Genomic DNA, 16,067 nt, shown 5'->3' on the forward strand with positions numbered 1-16,067 from the left:
GATTTTCTAAGAAGCTGCGAAGTTGCTATGATTGAAATAAAGACATTGGAAATCTTGAACGACTGTAATGAAAACAGAAAAATTCTTTAAAAGTTACCAGATTGGCTAACAGCAAGTTGAAACCAAAAGGTTATTGAAGAAGAAGAGAGAAACCAGTTCCCCACATTCAGCAAATTTGTGAAGTTCCTAACTAGGGAAGCAAAAATTGCATGTAACCCAGTCACATTTTTGCAGTCACTGAAACAATGTGAAGCTGAAAGGCCAAAAAGACAGACAAATGTTGGAGCAAAGACACTGACCACAAGTTCCAATGAAAAGACATTCATTACATACATATTCTGTAAGAAGAATGGACATACTTTGCACAAATGCAGGAAGTTTATGGAGAAAGCAGTGTCAGACAGAATCAAATTCTGAAATTTGATTCTGAAAAGCTGAAAAGATCTGCTTCGGGTGCCTCAAGTCAGGTCACCATTCAAAGAGCTGCAACAGTAGGAGTGTGCTTTTACATTTCACCTGCAACAGCGTAATATTGGTGTCCCAGTGTGGAGTTATACGTTGCATTACGGTGATGCAGCAGGAGGCACAACATGCCCACTTAAATCACAGATGTTCATTTTAAAGCTCAGAGGATTGTGTTAATATTTAAACATGTTGATCAATGCAGGGACTGACTCAGTGAACTGAATTTCTTTGATGCATTTAAAAGCCCAGTTAAGCAAGAAGCTGAGTTTGAAACCAATAGACGAACCAATCACCATTTAATCATTACAGTGGAAGCAAAATTGAACAGCACAGTACAGTTGATGAAAACACTAAAAAAAGGGATATTACAATCAAATATGGCCACAGATTCTTTGGTTCTACAGGAGGAGTTTGGACAGGGCGTGAACAGAAGCACCTTAGCTCAAGCTGGAAGATAGTTGAACATGTAAGTCACTCTAGTCACTTGAACACTTGAGTGTCAGCTACAGGAAATAAATACAAATGAAATATACCACATTTGACGTGAATATTTGGTGGTCTTTTTTTATCTCATAGCACCCTGTTTGTTTTAAATAAATACAATAGAATATCACTATTTCTGTACAAATGGAATGTAATGCACATTTTCCCCAGTAAAAAAGCTTCATGAAATTATAAAAGAGACTAAAGAGAGTGAAGGAGGGGTGGAAAGTGAATACTACAACTTGTATACTTTGGTATAATTAGCACCTTGCCACACAGTTTCTGCATGCATTTAATTCACTGCTGTAGGAGAACAAAGATGGGAGAGGGCTCCCAGGTACATATTTAAACCCTGACGAGGTTCTGATAATCAGAAAACATGTTTTGGATTTAAAAAAAATCAAAGTACCCAGAAAGTGACTCAGTAAATGCTAGACTGGTGTGGGATGGAGACCCTCATAGCCTGATCCTTGATTTAAAGACCAATCAGCTGTTTAAAAGGCACAAGTAGCATGTAAGTACAACAGCATCAGGCGTAGCACAGCTTACAAAAACAATGGCTATTTAATTCCCTGACCAAGGTTTCCACACATCTTTATTTTGCCTCACTGCACGCAGCAAGTTTTGTCCTGCGTAACAAACCAACAATTCAAAGAGAGTTTCTGCTGCTCTCAAAGGAAACAGGTCTAACAAAGAATAACTCCTGCTTCTCACTGGACTCTACAATCCTTGCTGCATCACACCAGAAAGATTTTTCAACCATTAGTATGAGCTGTGAATCACATTTATAGAGTGTTTTTAATGACACTGAAAGATAATCATAAAGAGAAGCCGCTGTAACAAAAGAAAAACTTCAATCTAACAAGCATGGCATCCTTCGGTTGGTTCCCTCTTCATTCTGGGAGGAAACTGGTGGCTTTATTTCTTTGGTTCCTTTTGATACAATAAGAAAAGAGCTGTGAGTTAAAAAGTGTTTCCAATGTGAGCAACACGATTGACAAGTCACTGAGTGTTTACACACATGTCACAGAAATAGACAGCTAGATGACTGAGCCCGTAAAGAAGATTTGAACTGACCACTGGCCGTCATTTTACTTCCAAAGTTTGGCGCCTGCAGGTTTCTTTTAGGTTCATGAGTGGGAGTGCTGGCTTAGAGAAGAAAGTTGATTCAAAACATTCAATTCTCAATTGACTGAAGCATTTAACACCAAAGCTGTGAACCGAAACTAACTTTTCAAACCGTACGGATGCATTCAGCCTCATATGTTGCACCGCTCTTCAGTCTGAAAAGAGTGACTGTCAACCATGTTGCCCGCAGTGTGAACGTGAGATTAAAGAAATGCAGATAAAGTCCGAGTGTGACCCTTTTTTTTTAGAAGGAGGAAGCAGGAGGTAGAGCAAGTGGGATGAGTGGATAAAAAAAGGGGGAGACCGTGGGGAGGAGAGAGGAGTGAGAGGGGGATCGGAGACAAGGGGCTTCAGATGTCGCCGGCTTGTTCTCTGTCTCAGGCCGGCCTCTTTGGCTGCTGGTAAAACAACACTGTTTCATTCTTCAGAAACACTCTCTCCTGGCTTCTTTCTTCCTTTCTTGCTGTGGTGCGCCCAAACGATGATCTCCTCTCTGCGAGTTTTTATTTCTCTCCTCTTGACTTATTTTTGACGTCCATTATTGGTTGGGACGATGTTGAGTTTCCCAGGCACGTACTTGAGTGTGAGCGCTTGTTTGTCCCACAACCGCATCTGTGTATCTCAGTGTGTGTGTGTGTGTGTGTTTTCATATCATTTACAAGTTAATTTACAAATTACTGGGCATGTATGTGTTTTTATATCAATGTGTCTCTAAGTGCATGTGTGTGAGTGTTTGTAGTGTTGTTCCGCTCAGGATGTGTGTGTTTTTAGCCTTGGAAACAGACAGGTCCCACTTCAAAGCCAAACTGCTGGTTGCTCTCCCCAAAGTCTGACACCTTAATATCCCGCAGAGGAAGATGCTCCACTTGTGGCGTGTTGATTTCCAGCACTGTCCTATCGAAGCCCTTACGATACTGCAGACAGAGACGGAGAGAGAGACACGTTTCAGAAACAGGAAGCATTTTCTTTAGGGTGGTAAGATTGTGAAGAATGAGGTCTACTCTTGTAAAAGTGTTTTTATGTTCACGTTATGTAACTGCATCAGAACTAGAGAAATATAGAAACTCATCACTGATGCACTTTAGATTAGGCTGCTTGATTTTTAAATGTCCATGATTAGACAGGTCAAACATTTAGAAGGTCGTTTCCACAGATGTATCCTTTAGGTGTAGCAGGGAGGTTTGGTTTATGTGTGTTAACTCACAGAGCAGCCGTCCACCAAGGCCTTGATGTAAGGGTTGGTCTCGTAGCTCAGATCCTCCTCGTTGGCGCCCTGGAAGTGCAGCGCTCTGTTGTAGCTGTTCTTGGCGCTTCGGTCGGCCCAGGCCACCGAGCGATGGCAGTGGTAGGTGAGGTTCTGGCGGGCCTGGATGCTCAGGAGACGCAGGAAGCCGAGCTGGACCACGCCCACAGGCTCGCCATTAGAGTCCACATAGGAGAACTGGTAGAGGATGAGGAAGAGGAGGTCATTAAGAGGATCAGAGGAAGTTAAGGTAAGAATGAAACTATAATCTTAAAGGTCACAGAAGGTCACAGAAGGTTACGGACCTTGCTGCCAGTGGAGAACTGACTGTACCAGGATCCTGGAGTCTCTTTGTCCCAGGAGCTCATCTTTACCTGAAAACATAATAACCACATCACATGTTAAGTTGAAGATGTTGATGTTTTTATTATTTAACAAATAAAACAAACAGGTTTTGTGGGTAAAATAAAATTTAACATCAACCTTGTTCAAGTGTTTGTGAACTTTATTCATGCTGAGATTTTCTTAGTTTGATTATTAATGTACAAAAACCACAATGTGAGGATGCAAAGAGTTTTTAGAAAGGGAGCAATCAGAGTCTTCAAATCTTCACCAACATCGAATGTTCCCACATCAGTTCAATGTTTTTAAAGTTGCACTCAGAGACTAACATGTCTTTTATTTTAAAGGATAATGAGGAGATTTTAAAGTGTTTGTGATACACTGACCGTATTGATGCTGGGATACAGGCATGTCTCTGCTCCATTAGTGAAATTACAGAAAACCTTGAAGGCATCCCTGGAGCAGCCCTGGTTGGGGTCAATCCAGTACTCTCCTGCAGGGGGGGCAGAGAAAGTAAAATGTAAATGTTAGAACTCTTAGGAATGGGGCGCTGGTTGGGCGAGGAGGTCAGAGGTTTGATTCCGACCTGTGGCTCCTTTCTCTCATGTCAGTCCCCACTCTCTCTCTTTCATATATGTTGATCAGCTTCATCGACATGTTGACTTGACGATGATCACCACACAAAGAACATTATCAAAACCTGATGCAGGGATTATTACGCTGAGCAGGCTTGTGGGTTGACTCCCTTACCGTCTTTGAGGTCTGGCTGGCTGAGGTGCAGGTCTTGGCAGGTGCGAGCAGGGCTGTCCTGGGTACCCAGTGGGAATCGCATGGTCTCAATCTCCTGTCGCAGTGAGTTGAGAGAGCCAAAGATCTCCTCCATGCCTTCACTGCCCATCAGGAACTCAGTGCCAGTGGCGTCGGATGCAGGCATGTCTGAGTCGCTCTCTGGGAGCAGCTGGCTGGCGTCGATGGAGCGCTTGGACTTGGGGCTCCTCTGGATGGGCAGGGGCTGGATGACCTCACCTGGTGGGCCCTTGGAAGCAAGTTTACATCTCAATAAATCGACTTAGAAACTGTAACGAGGTGAAATCACTGAGCAGTAGAGATGTAACGATACCTCAGGAGACAATCAAAAATACTAAGCAAGTGAAGATGTGGATAATGTGTCTGTTTTCAAAACCGCCTCTACATACTACTATTCAGTATGTACATCAGGTGTCACAAAGTGAAAAACATTCTGAGTCTTTTAAAAGCTTTCTGTGCATCAATGACAGAAAAACAGGCTGCAAATCTGCTATTTCAAGAGATTTTCTTTTTTGTGCTGTACATGTGTTTTTTTAAATGTTGGATTTGTGGGGCTGTGGCTCAGTGGTAGAGTCGTCGTCTCTCAACCAGAAGCTCAGGGGTTCAATCACTACATCCTGCATCCACATGTCCGACGTGTCCTTGGGCAAGACACTTAATCCCAAATTGCTCCCACTGCTTGGTCGTCGGTGTGTGTGAATGGGATTAGTTACCTCTGATGGTCGCTGTAGATAGCAGCTGCTGCTTATAATATTTAGAAAGTCGGGATGAAATCCTATCCTGAACCCAATATGATGATTTGATCATATCTTGAGTTGAGTGAATCGTTACATCCATACTGAGCAGATTAGAATGTAATTGTCTTTCTTTTCACAAAGAGTGCATGAGTACTTACAGGAGGTCCAGGAGGTCCTTGTACTCCCTTTTCTCCCTTAGGACCAGATCCTCCCTAAACGCAGCAGAGAGGGGAAAGATTTAAGAGCAAATACAGAATCAGATCAGATTTGATGTAGGAGTCAGGAATAATCTCATTCTGTTTGTGAGGTACAAACGCTGTTGAAGAATACTCACAGAAGAACCCTTGGCTCCTTTAACACCTTGAGGACCCTGTAAACGAGGTGAGCCTTTAGTTTGGTGACCATGACATGCGTAGTGTTTTGCTGCATTGCATTGGTACTTTATTAAATCTGGGGAACTAAGTGAAGTGGAAGAACAAAGAGAGATAGCATGTTCACAAGACAAACAGGACTACTCACTGGCAGACCAGCAGGACCAGCAGGGCCGAGGGGTCCAGTTCCTCCAGCCATTCCCTGAAACAAAACCGGAGACATGTTCAACATGACAATAGTTTACAAACATGTTTATTATAATGAAATTCAACAGTTTCCACTGCAATGCTGTAAGAAACTCCACTGTCACTTAGCCTCTGTGCTTTTACATTTCACCTGCAACAGCGTAATATTGGTGTCCCAGTGTGGAGTTTTACGTTGCATTACGGTGATGCAGCAGGAGGGACAACATGTAAACAAACAGCTTTAACATTCATAACACACACACACACACACACACACACACACACACACACACACACACACACACACACACACACACACACACACACACACACACACACACACACACACACACACACACACACACACACACACACACACACACACACCTCTGTCTCTATCTCCAGCACACCAGTAGAACTACTTTACCAAAACTGTGGCTCTGTGATTTCTTTGTGAAGGGTAAATAGGAGATAACATTCCCATCTTTAACAGGCGATGTAAAAGAGGTTTATCATTTTGTTGAGCTGCTTTTCTGAAGGTTTTAAAAGAAGTGCGACTTACAGACTCTCCTTTTGGTCCGGAGGTTCCATGAGGGCCAGGCATACCTCTGTCTCCCTTCTCTCCCTGCTCTCCTGGGGGGCCAATGAGACCGATAAGACCTGGGTGTCCTTTCTCTCCCTTGGAACCGGGTTCTCCACGCAGGCCAGGCAAACCAGGAGGTCCCTGCAAGAGGAGAAGGAGAGAAAGAAGAGGAGAGGAGGAAACAGCGGTGAGGTTGTTGGTGAGACAAAAGGAGAGATAAGAGACAAAGTTAGAGGTTTGAAAGAAACAGCAGCTGGAGAACGGACATCTGTTTGATCAACTTCTCTTTACTGAACGCACTGTGAGAGTGCAGAGTGCAAATAGAAAAGGAAATAAAAGGCATTGTTATCTTACGAGAGGTCCAGGTGGTCCTTTCTGTCCAGAAGGTCCAGGAGATCCTTGCTCACCCTGAAACATATTTAGAAACACAGTTAGGAGGACATGGCCAGCCAACACACCATGCAGTCACTATCACAATCTTTACTGACCACTGATCCTGGAAGTCCTCGGAGACCCTCTGTTCCTGGTTTTCCTGGTACACCCTGGGGACCAACAGGTCCAGTTTTTCCTGGGGGTCCAACAGCACCTGTTTCTCCCTGTAAACAATGATGATGAGAATTATAATAAAACATGTTTTTAGTACTGTCACAGTATTAATAAAGCAGCACAGCAACATAACAAAATAATAAATTAAACTTCAATATAATAAACTTCAATATATTTTTCATATAGAACCACAGGGAGTGAGAATACACTATAAAGCTCTAAACTCACCTTGGTTCCCTTCTCTCCCTGACGTCCCTCTGGTCCTCTCGTTCCAGCAGGACCCTGGCAGGTGAAACATGTAACACAGCTTCAACAAATGCAGATTATAAAACATGTTTTCAGGAGCAGTCTGCCTGAGATCTTCTAGACATGTTCAGGATTATTATGTGGAAATGTTTTATTACTGTAGCGCTGCTGCCACACATGTTCTTCTAATCAACAACGTGTACAACAGAGTATAATGTTAAGAAATGGTCCATTCATTTAAGATTTGTTCACTGCACTTATTGAACACCTATAATTAGATACAGGCTGAAGTGAGTGTCTTCTCCTCTATGTCAATTCTGTTCATGAGGTTGTAAAGGTTCTGGAGGAGCCATGTTTATGAAGTGTAGAACACAAATAGTTCCAGCAGGTGTCGCCTTGTGGTTAAGATGATAATCTATGAAGGTAGGAACTTTCACTGAGGTGTCAGGTGTTGCTAGACGGGGAGTAAATACACTTCTTTGACCGCTGTACACTATGAGGTGACAGAGTGAATCTGAATTGAAATGTCTGGATTATTGTTTGAACATCACACATATGACATTAATGAAGACAACGATGGAAGGACAAATAAATATTCCATAGAAGAAGAAGATATTGGACTGTCTTATTTCGCAATCTTACGCTCAGGAGCAAAGCCGGCAAGCGCCTCAATTAATAAACTAAATTAGCCCGTCTATGTAGATCCTCAGTGGCTTTAAGTTTAAGCTGCTAAAGGTTCTTTTACACACGAGACAAAAACAGTTCCTCCTTACTTTTTTTATTTTTTATATTTTATTTATACATTTTCAGTTTTATAAACAAACAGCACAGCAACAAAAAGACAAAGAGGAATTAGAAAAATAAGAAACATAGGGCAGTGCGAAAATAAAGCAAAACAACAACAAAGACATGCTCTTATAGGATATCTTACAATACAGTAAGTCAACATTTTTTTTAAAAGAATCAGCGCCAACTGTTAAGAGATCACGGTGTGTCTCATTGGCCTAGGACAGTATAAGTACATGGTTTCTAGACATATAAGTAGTGTGGACAACTGTTTGCACAAACGTATACAAGCAGAATAAAACTTTAGGTTGTCTTTGATAAGTAAGACAAGAATGGTTCCCCATTTTATCAAAGGTTGTAGAGCTGAGAGAGACACTATATGGGACCCTCTCCATATGTAACAGGTTAGTCATTTCTTGTAGCCAGGTCCTAAAAAAGGGTATATCTCCACTCTTCCAGAGAGACAGAATATTCCTCTTCACAACAACCATGCCGTAGTGTAATGTCTTTTGTTGTAGATGAGACAAGTTTAATGAATGTTGAATTCCGCCAAAAATGGTTGTAAAAGGATCTGGTGTAATGTCAAAGTTGTACATTTCAGAGAAGCAATTAAAAATATCTGACCAGAACTTATTTAGTTTAGGGCAAGACCAGAATAGGTGACCCAGAGTGCCCTCAGCTGATTTACACTTTGGACAGGTTGGAGAAACAGACGGATAAAAGGAGTGCAATTTGGTGCAGGAATAATGAAGCCTATGAAGTATTTTAAATTGAATAAGTTGGTTTCTGGAGTTTATAGAACAACTATAAATGTTTTTAAAGTAGGTTTCCCAGGTCTCGTGACCAACTGATACACAAAGATCTTTTTAGGTGCTGTGTGGAAACAGGGTTATGTGCTGTGAAAAGATCTACAAATCTGGAGATTAATCGTTTCAAGTCAGGACTCTGGTTTATAAGATTATAAAGTTCGCTTGGGGTTGGCATTGACTGAAAGTGTGAAATATTTGTGCGGATGTAGTCTCTAATCTGGAGAAAATGGAAGAAATGCGAATCTGGCAGTGTATATTTTTCTTTTAACTGTAGAAAGGTGGCAAAAGTGTTATTAACATAAAGGTCTGCAATGGTGATGATGCCTTTATTCCACCAGAGTCTGAAAGTATTATCTGTGATTGAGGGAGGGAAGGCATGGTTGCAGCAAACAGGTGTATAAGCAGAAGTTTCAGGTCATTTAAATGATTTCCGTATTTGATACCAAATTCTCAAAGAGTTTGTGATTCTAAAGTTATTGCCCGTAATAGTTGCAGGGGATCTGGTTTGTGAAAATAGAAGAGCGGGGAGGGAGGTTTTCAAAAGATCCTGTTCAATTGCCAGCCATGAAGGGGTTGAGGGGGTGACTTTACCTGGATAAGCATCTTTCCAGTACATCAGTGCTCTAGAGTTTGCAGCCCAATCATAGTACCGAAAGTCAGGGAGACCAAGGCCACCTGCAGACTTTGACTTAGTGATATGCTTTTTAGAGATACGATGTGCTTTGAAACCCCATACGCAAGGCAACATCAAGGAATCTAGTCGCTTGAAAAAGGCTTTGGGCACGAATATAGGTACATTTTGAAAGAGGTAAAGAAACGTAGGGAGTGCCATCATTTTGATTGCATTTACTCGACCTAACATAGACAGCGGTAGCAGTCTCCAGGACTCAATGTTGGTGTAGGAGCCTTATTGCTCATCATGTTACATTTATGGATGCATGTAATACTTTTTGTTCATTGGATCTGGGAGGGGGAGGGGCTTAGTTCAGACTAGTAGAGAGTGGAGCCACACAGTCTTTTGACCTCTCTCTCCTCATCTCTCTTTTTGTATAGTTTTGGACTAACCTGTATCTGTTTTTTGTTTATTTATGTTTAAGTAAACATTTAAACTTTGATCATTTGGTCCCGTGGATTTTTTGGATGAAAATGACTGAAGAGAGGAGTTCTGGGAGCGTCAAGCTACGGCTTCATTCAGTGGATACCTACAGTTGGCTTTGAGTCTCTCTATCATGTTCAAATAATTCAGTTTATAAATTAATTTAGGGCCTTTAGGGATATCAACTCCTAAGTACTAGATTTTGTCCGTGGCAATGCGAAACGGCAGATTTTTCAAAATTGGGTGCATATATGTTCAATAACGTTACCTGCAGGCTGCCGAGACAGAATGTGACCAGTGACTCTTAAGGTAGCTGCCATTTGGATCTGAAATGGTTGAAATGTGCTCAAATGGGATATTTCGACGGATTAATATGGCTACACCTCTAGCTTTAGAAGAAAAGGTTGACTGATATATCTGTGATATCCACCTGCATTTTAACCTCCATTGCTCCGTGTGTTTGATATGAGTTTCTTGGATAAACATAATGTCTCCGGATAAAGATTTGAAATGGGAAAAAACCTTGCCTCTCTTTAAGTTAGTTCCAAGGCCTCTGACATTCCAGGTCAATGAGGTCAAACTGCCACCTTGTGGCGAAACGGATGAACTACTGATAACCATGAAAGCATTGTTTATATTGAGACAGTGTTGTTATATAGTCAACATAACGGTTCTGATGACGCAGTGTAGAAAGAGCGAACAAAACAAAACACAATATATAGTATTGTATACATACAGTGAACCCTCCTCCCCCCATCCACTTCCCCAAACGAAGAGGCACTTGGATCCCCTCATAAACACTGAGAGACAACTAAACCCTGTAGGAAAGAGTCTTAAGAGACAGTCAGCCAATAATAACATGGTGTACATGACTGGTGGAGTTTCTGACCTGCTCCGTCAGCCCTCACATGTCTGAAACACTCATTAAAATAGGCAGAGAACAAAACTCGGAACTGTTTTACTGTCTTGTGGAAGCAGATAAACCCAGAGGCAGATGTTGGTCTGAGAGCAGCATCGAGCTGAAACGGAGGCTCCAACAGATCACGGGGTGGCAGCAGGTGTAATAAACCTGTCGATGAAAGCCTCGGCATCTGCAGGCTTCTGAAATAGTTTCTGCTCGCCGTTGAAAGTGAAGATCAGACCGTGTTTAATTCCTGCCTCGCTCGGCGTTGTTCAGAAATCTCGGGTGAGAAGTCGGGAAACACACTGATCCGGACTCCATGAAAAGACAAAGGAGATTGCAGGCGGGCAAGCTTCACAATTTCTTCCTTCTCTGGAAAGTGGTGAATTTTGTCGATCACGGTGCGTGGACGTGAAGGTGACGACTGTGTGCCAATACGGTGTGCCCGGTCCACTTTCAGACTGCTGGGGAAATGATTTGCCCCGAGAAGTTTTGGAAGAAACTCCGCGATGACCTGCGTCGGGTTGCCTTTCTCCACCTTTTCAGGTAAGCCGGTGATTTGAATATTGGAGCGTCTGGATCTGCTCTCATGGTCGGTCAGCTTGCGCTTCATGGCAGTGTTGTTCTCCATCAACTCCTCTCACCGTTTCTCGAGGTCTGTTATGCGGGTCTCATGGTCAGTTGCAGACCCTTCCAGGTCCATCCTCACCATCCTTCTTGGAGGCAGATTTTGGATTTAAGGGTTTCCCCTTGGTGACACTTCTTCCAGAGCTGTTCATTTTTGAGAAATCTAGATGAAAGTGTGTATTATAAGCAACTTTTTAGCGATGTGACAGAGCTCCACAGAAAGCGACTAATCCACGCAGTGCTCACTAGCGCCCCCCAGCTCCTCCTTACTTTAACTCTCTGATCCAGGTCTACACTCCCTCTTTAACTTTTCTACAACACAGTTAAAACTAATTATATTCAACCCAAATATTTTATTAAAGTCTTAAAACTACTCTTTGTTAAATATACAACTACAGTTATTAGTTATTTGTCAGAGCAGTTAGACTTTGTCAGTGTTAGCAGAGAAATACATGAACAAAGTTTTATCCATAAACTGTAAATAAATATGAGACATCCAGAAGAAATCAATATTACAAAGCATACAGTTCATGTTACTGTTCTGACAAAAAGAGGAATGTCTGTGTTTTATATTTACTGATGTCAACAGCGATGAGGTGAACATGACAACTGAACAAATAATTATTTAGTATTTATTATAAGATATTTGTTTTCTATTGAACCTGTGAAGTCATGGAGTCTGTGGACAGTGTCAGCTTCACACCAAAAACTTTAAGTATTAGAAAAAATAGTGTTTAAGACTGGCATCTATTATGATGAGCTGCAGCTACCTTGTTCAATATTATTCCTGCAGATGTGGCTCATAACAAAAAAACAGCCTGAGCTGTCACATGTAGTTAACTGTACATTTTGTCTGAGGCATTAATTGAACACCTTTGTATTTCTCCTATAGACACAGTGTGGATTATTGGTGACTGGTCCATCGAGGTGCCCAGAGAGCTGCAGAGACAGAGGAAGAAACCTGAGCCTCAACAACATCTGTATTTGTTGGTTCTTCTGAGGTGGACTTTAAACCTCCTGACAAACCGTTACACCGCACCCGCCTGTCAAGCTGGTCAGCTACACGCCTTATTGTGAATAACTCTTATCCTTCATCAAATCAAAACTGATGAGTCATCAAAACATTCACCCCCCCCCCCCCCCCACAGTGTGAGGAGAAGGGGCCGTCAACTTCTCAGATATATCTCGTTTTTTGAACCAGGCTGTAAACATGTTGATTCCTGTGGTAAAAACAGGCTTTTTTGGCTGTGGGCTTCCGGCGCTTCTGCAGCCAACCTCAAGAGGAACCTCAAGGAACTGCAGTTTTTTGTACTTCTGCATAGGCTTCATTTTTCGAGACCGGAGGTTGCCCCTTGGATCCAACCTTCACAACAGGGTCCTAAGTCTCTAACTAGACTCTTCTCCTCTGTCGCCCCCTACTGGTGAAAGGAACTAAACTCCATCTGCAGAGTCCCTCTGCACCTTTAAGAAAAAGCTAAAGACCCAGCTCTTTATGACCACCTACCACCTTAATGATATTATTGATGATGATGGTTTTGTTTGATAATGATGATGAAGATATTTAGGATAGTTTTGATGCTGATTAGATCTCTGAAGAACAGCTGTCGATGTTGTGCTCTGCCTCTGGAGTGATATTTTTGGATAGTATAGCGGCTAAGCCTAAAACTTAAAGCCACTGAGGATCTACATAGACGGACTAATCTAGCCTATTAATTGAGGCGCTTGACGGCTTCGATCCTGAGCGTAAGAATTCGAAATAAGACAGACATGTCTTCTTCGTTTAGGAATATTTATTTCTCATTCCATCATTGTCTTGATTACTGTCACGAAACATCGCCTGTATGTCACCCATGACTGCAACTGGTTCTTGCCTGAATCTTATGAGGACCCCTAGCAAGGTGCTAGTGAGATTGGGACCTTGCAAGAGTTGATGGTTCAAAGATGTCGCTTTGAACGTTGCACCACAGTCGAACATCACTCGCAGAGTCCTCTTCTTTGGGTGATATACACCGTGGTGGGGAATATACCACACCTTGCCACTGCTACAATCCAAATGATGTGTAGCTGGCTCTGCATAGCCTTTACTCATCAACTCATTGAGGCATGTTTTATATTCTTCATGGTACTGTTTGTTGTTCAAAAGCTTCCTTTTCAGACCAAGTAACCTTTGCTTCACCACCGGAAAGTTGTTGGGCAGGGACAGGCTGTCTTTCTTAAAGGGAAACTTCAGGCTGTAGTGACCGTCCTCCAGAGCTGCTGACTTTTCCACTCTCCATGAATTTGATGTCCTCCCTTGAGAGCCCATTTTCTTCTGTAGCCTTCTCACTGAAGGCAAGGAATGCTAGAAGTCCCACTAAGAAGCAACATGCAGAGTAAAACTTTTCACGCATTTTGTTATTGACGCTATTGTAAATTTTTAAATTTTTGTTTGTGGACTTGGTTGAACTGAGAGTTTGTGTGTGTGAGACAGTGCACACAATGTTCCTTGTTGACAGTGACCGGCCTGTGGTCTTAGTTAGTTTTAAGTCCATTTTTGTCAATATCATGTTGGTGTGTGACATATACAGTAAATGTGGCTGAGCAGAGGTATGTGAGTGTGTGTGTGTGTGTGTGTCTTTATTAACGTATTTATCACCAACATTTGTTTACACTCACATGTCCCTTGTTGCTAGGCAGACTTCAGTGCAACAGGTTTGCTCAGGAGAAAACCAGTTCAATACATGCAGTACAAGAGGAAAGTGGAGTCTGCAAAGTTTACATGACAGTTCTCCCATCTTTTCTTAGAGTACCTCTTCTTATTCAATAAGAAAGCAAGTTCTTGTTCTTCAAAATGTGTTTTAATTGAAGGGAAAATAAAAGACAACTAATCCCATCACCTGTGCATCCCCACAGGTCCTCATTTTGGGAGAGTAGTGTATACAGGGTTCAATACAAGAGGAGCTTATGGGAGAGGAGCATAGACCAAGAAAAACAAAAAGAGACAAACATCAACACAAAGGTTAAAACAGAGCCAAGGACACCAGCTAAAAGGATGAGAAACATTCACTCATCAAGTCTATATATGTTCAAGAGTGTGAGCCCTCTAAACTTTGAGCTTTTCCCGGGTGTCTGTCCCCTTTATCAAATACGAGATGTCAGATTTTCAGGAAAACATGATCTCTGATCTCTTAATAAGAAGTACACTCCCCAGATCTCTGAGCCACTGTTGGAATAGAGGACTAGTCTCTGACTTCCACTGCAGAAGGATAATGTGATTTAATTAACAAAGACGGATTCACAACAACCGCTCCAAAGAAAGCGAGTAGAGGATCAGGAGTGATTTTTATGTTAAAAGCTTTGATAGGTGGTCGAATATAATTGTGTTTCTTTTCTCCGAGTGGTCGAACACAACAAGAGACCAACAGCAGGGCTTTCTCACAATCTTCAATAAAACATCCTCTGGTTGATGTTTCTGTATTTTACAGCCACACATCATCATGATGTCGGACACTATGAGTATGGATCAGTTACTGGGGAGGTTTATCTGAGGTGTGTGTGTGTGTGTGTGTGTGTGTTTGTGTGTGTGTGTGTGTGTGTGTGTGTGTGTGTGTGTGTGTGTGTGTGTGTGTGTGTGTGTGTGTGTGTGTGTGTGTGTGTGTGTGTCTTTATTAACGTATTTATCACCAACATTTGTTTTAGCACAAAGCTCCGAACACCAGAAGTATAAAAATCCAACTATGATGGATTTTAGATCAACACACAAATCTTTCTTCAACACATGAAGAGCGGCGTGATGCCGTCATAGATTCATCTTCTGATTCTCTTCTCTCCAGGTGACAAAAAATAAATCATCAAGTTTAGATTTAAATGTATTTAAGCGTCTTTTATCAGCGGAAAAGCTTTTTATATTTAAACTAACGTCACCAAACAACCCTAAAGAAGATTTGTAAAGCATTTGTCAACTCTTTTTCAAACTTGTTTTCTTTGTATTTCAAAGATTTAAATTTAAATTCCCAACTCTGATCACTTCATGTCTGATACGATGAGAGCCAATGAATTCTGAGGAGAGCGTGTCGGTCTGCTCCTTGTTTCAGTGCAGAACGTACCCGTAAACCTTTAGAGAAAAAGACAGAAGAAAGAGAAAACATGACATTAAAAAATATTTATCATCACTTTTTTTACAGAATTTATCCACAAATCCAGGTTTTAACATCAAGGTCAAAGGTCACGGTGATTTCATCATTGAAGCACCTTTCTTTAAATCATCTCCCTTCACTTCAAATAGACTTTTTCACTAAAATGAGTCATCAACTTTTTTACAATAACAAAGAAACGATCTCCTTTATGCAGTTTTATAATCAGATTTAAAGAATTACTGTAACAACCAAAAAGAAAAGAATAAGCTCGTATATGAAAACATGATAATAAACATGACAGGACTCAAAAACACGTTCACACACACACACGGTTTAAAAACTGTGTGTCTTCCTCTGATTCCTGATTCCTCTTCCCCATTCACCTGTGACTCTCTTTTCTCTCTGCCTGTAGCTGTGGTTACCGCCTCTGTCCAGGTGACGCAGCAGCAGAAGTAATGTTTACATGCAGTGTCTTCCTGACTTACCACACACACCACCAGAACAATGACTATATCCTGAATTAAAGGCTTATTTCATGTAACTCACTGGGTTCAGGGTCCTCTCTTTGTCTTTTAGGCATTTTGATTTAGAAACAT

At 41.7% G+C, this 16,067-nt stretch overlaps 2 protein-coding genes across 2 annotated transcripts in view; both read right to left on the reverse strand.

The window, feature by feature from the left end:
- Positions 1-1,488: 1,488 nt before the first annotated feature.
- Positions 1,489-9,335, reverse strand: LOC136177141 (collagen alpha-1(V) chain-like). Its single transcript, XM_065948396.1, has 13 exons — positions 9,324-9,335; positions 7,120-7,173; positions 6,834-6,941; positions 6,700-6,753; positions 6,325-6,486; positions 5,725-5,778; positions 5,540-5,575; positions 5,364-5,417; positions 4,412-4,697; positions 4,048-4,154; positions 3,625-3,693; positions 3,281-3,517; positions 1,489-2,990 (listed from the first exon to the last, which is right to left on the reverse strand). Exons 1-13 carry the CDS (start codon positions 9,333-9,335, stop codon positions 2,844-2,846), a joined length of 1,380 nt encoding a protein of 459 aa, XP_065804468.1. The 3' UTR covers positions 1,489-2,843.
- A 5,572-nt stretch (positions 9,336-14,907) lies between these two features.
- The window catches only part of LOC109980478 (major histocompatibility complex class I-related gene protein-like), a 9,081-nt gene continuing 7,921 nt past the window's right edge, over positions 14,908-16,067 (reverse strand). Inside the window, exons 7-8 of the mRNA XM_065948061.1 lie at positions 16,018-16,067; positions 14,908-15,449 (exon numbers count right to left, since the gene is read on the reverse strand). The exon at positions 16,018-16,067 is cut by the window's right edge and continues 32 nt beyond it. Of these exons, the coding sequence (XP_065804133.1) occupies positions 16,044-16,067 (24 nt within the window). The 3' untranslated portion in view covers positions 14,908-15,449; positions 16,018-16,043. The remainder of the gene's footprint in view (positions 15,450-16,017) is intronic.

The sequence above is a fragment of the Labrus bergylta genome, chromosome 19 (assembly GCF_963930695.1).
Source record: "Labrus bergylta chromosome 19, fLabBer1.1, whole genome shotgun sequence".
Taxonomy (NCBI): Eukaryota; Metazoa; Chordata; class Actinopteri; order Labriformes; family Labridae; genus Labrus; species Labrus bergylta.

Bases quoted from the DNA above. Each gene is read 5' to 3' on its own strand.
- LOC136177141 (XM_065948396.1), bottom strand. The intron at 6,754-6,833 runs GTCAGTAAAGAT...AATATGTTTCAG, and splicing joins GAGGACTTCCAGGATCAGTG to GGTGAGCAAGGATCTCCTGG. The intron at 4,698-5,363 runs GTAAGTACTCAT...CTTGCTTCCAAG, and splicing joins AAGGACCTCCTGGACCTCCT to GGCCCACCAGGTGAGGTCAT.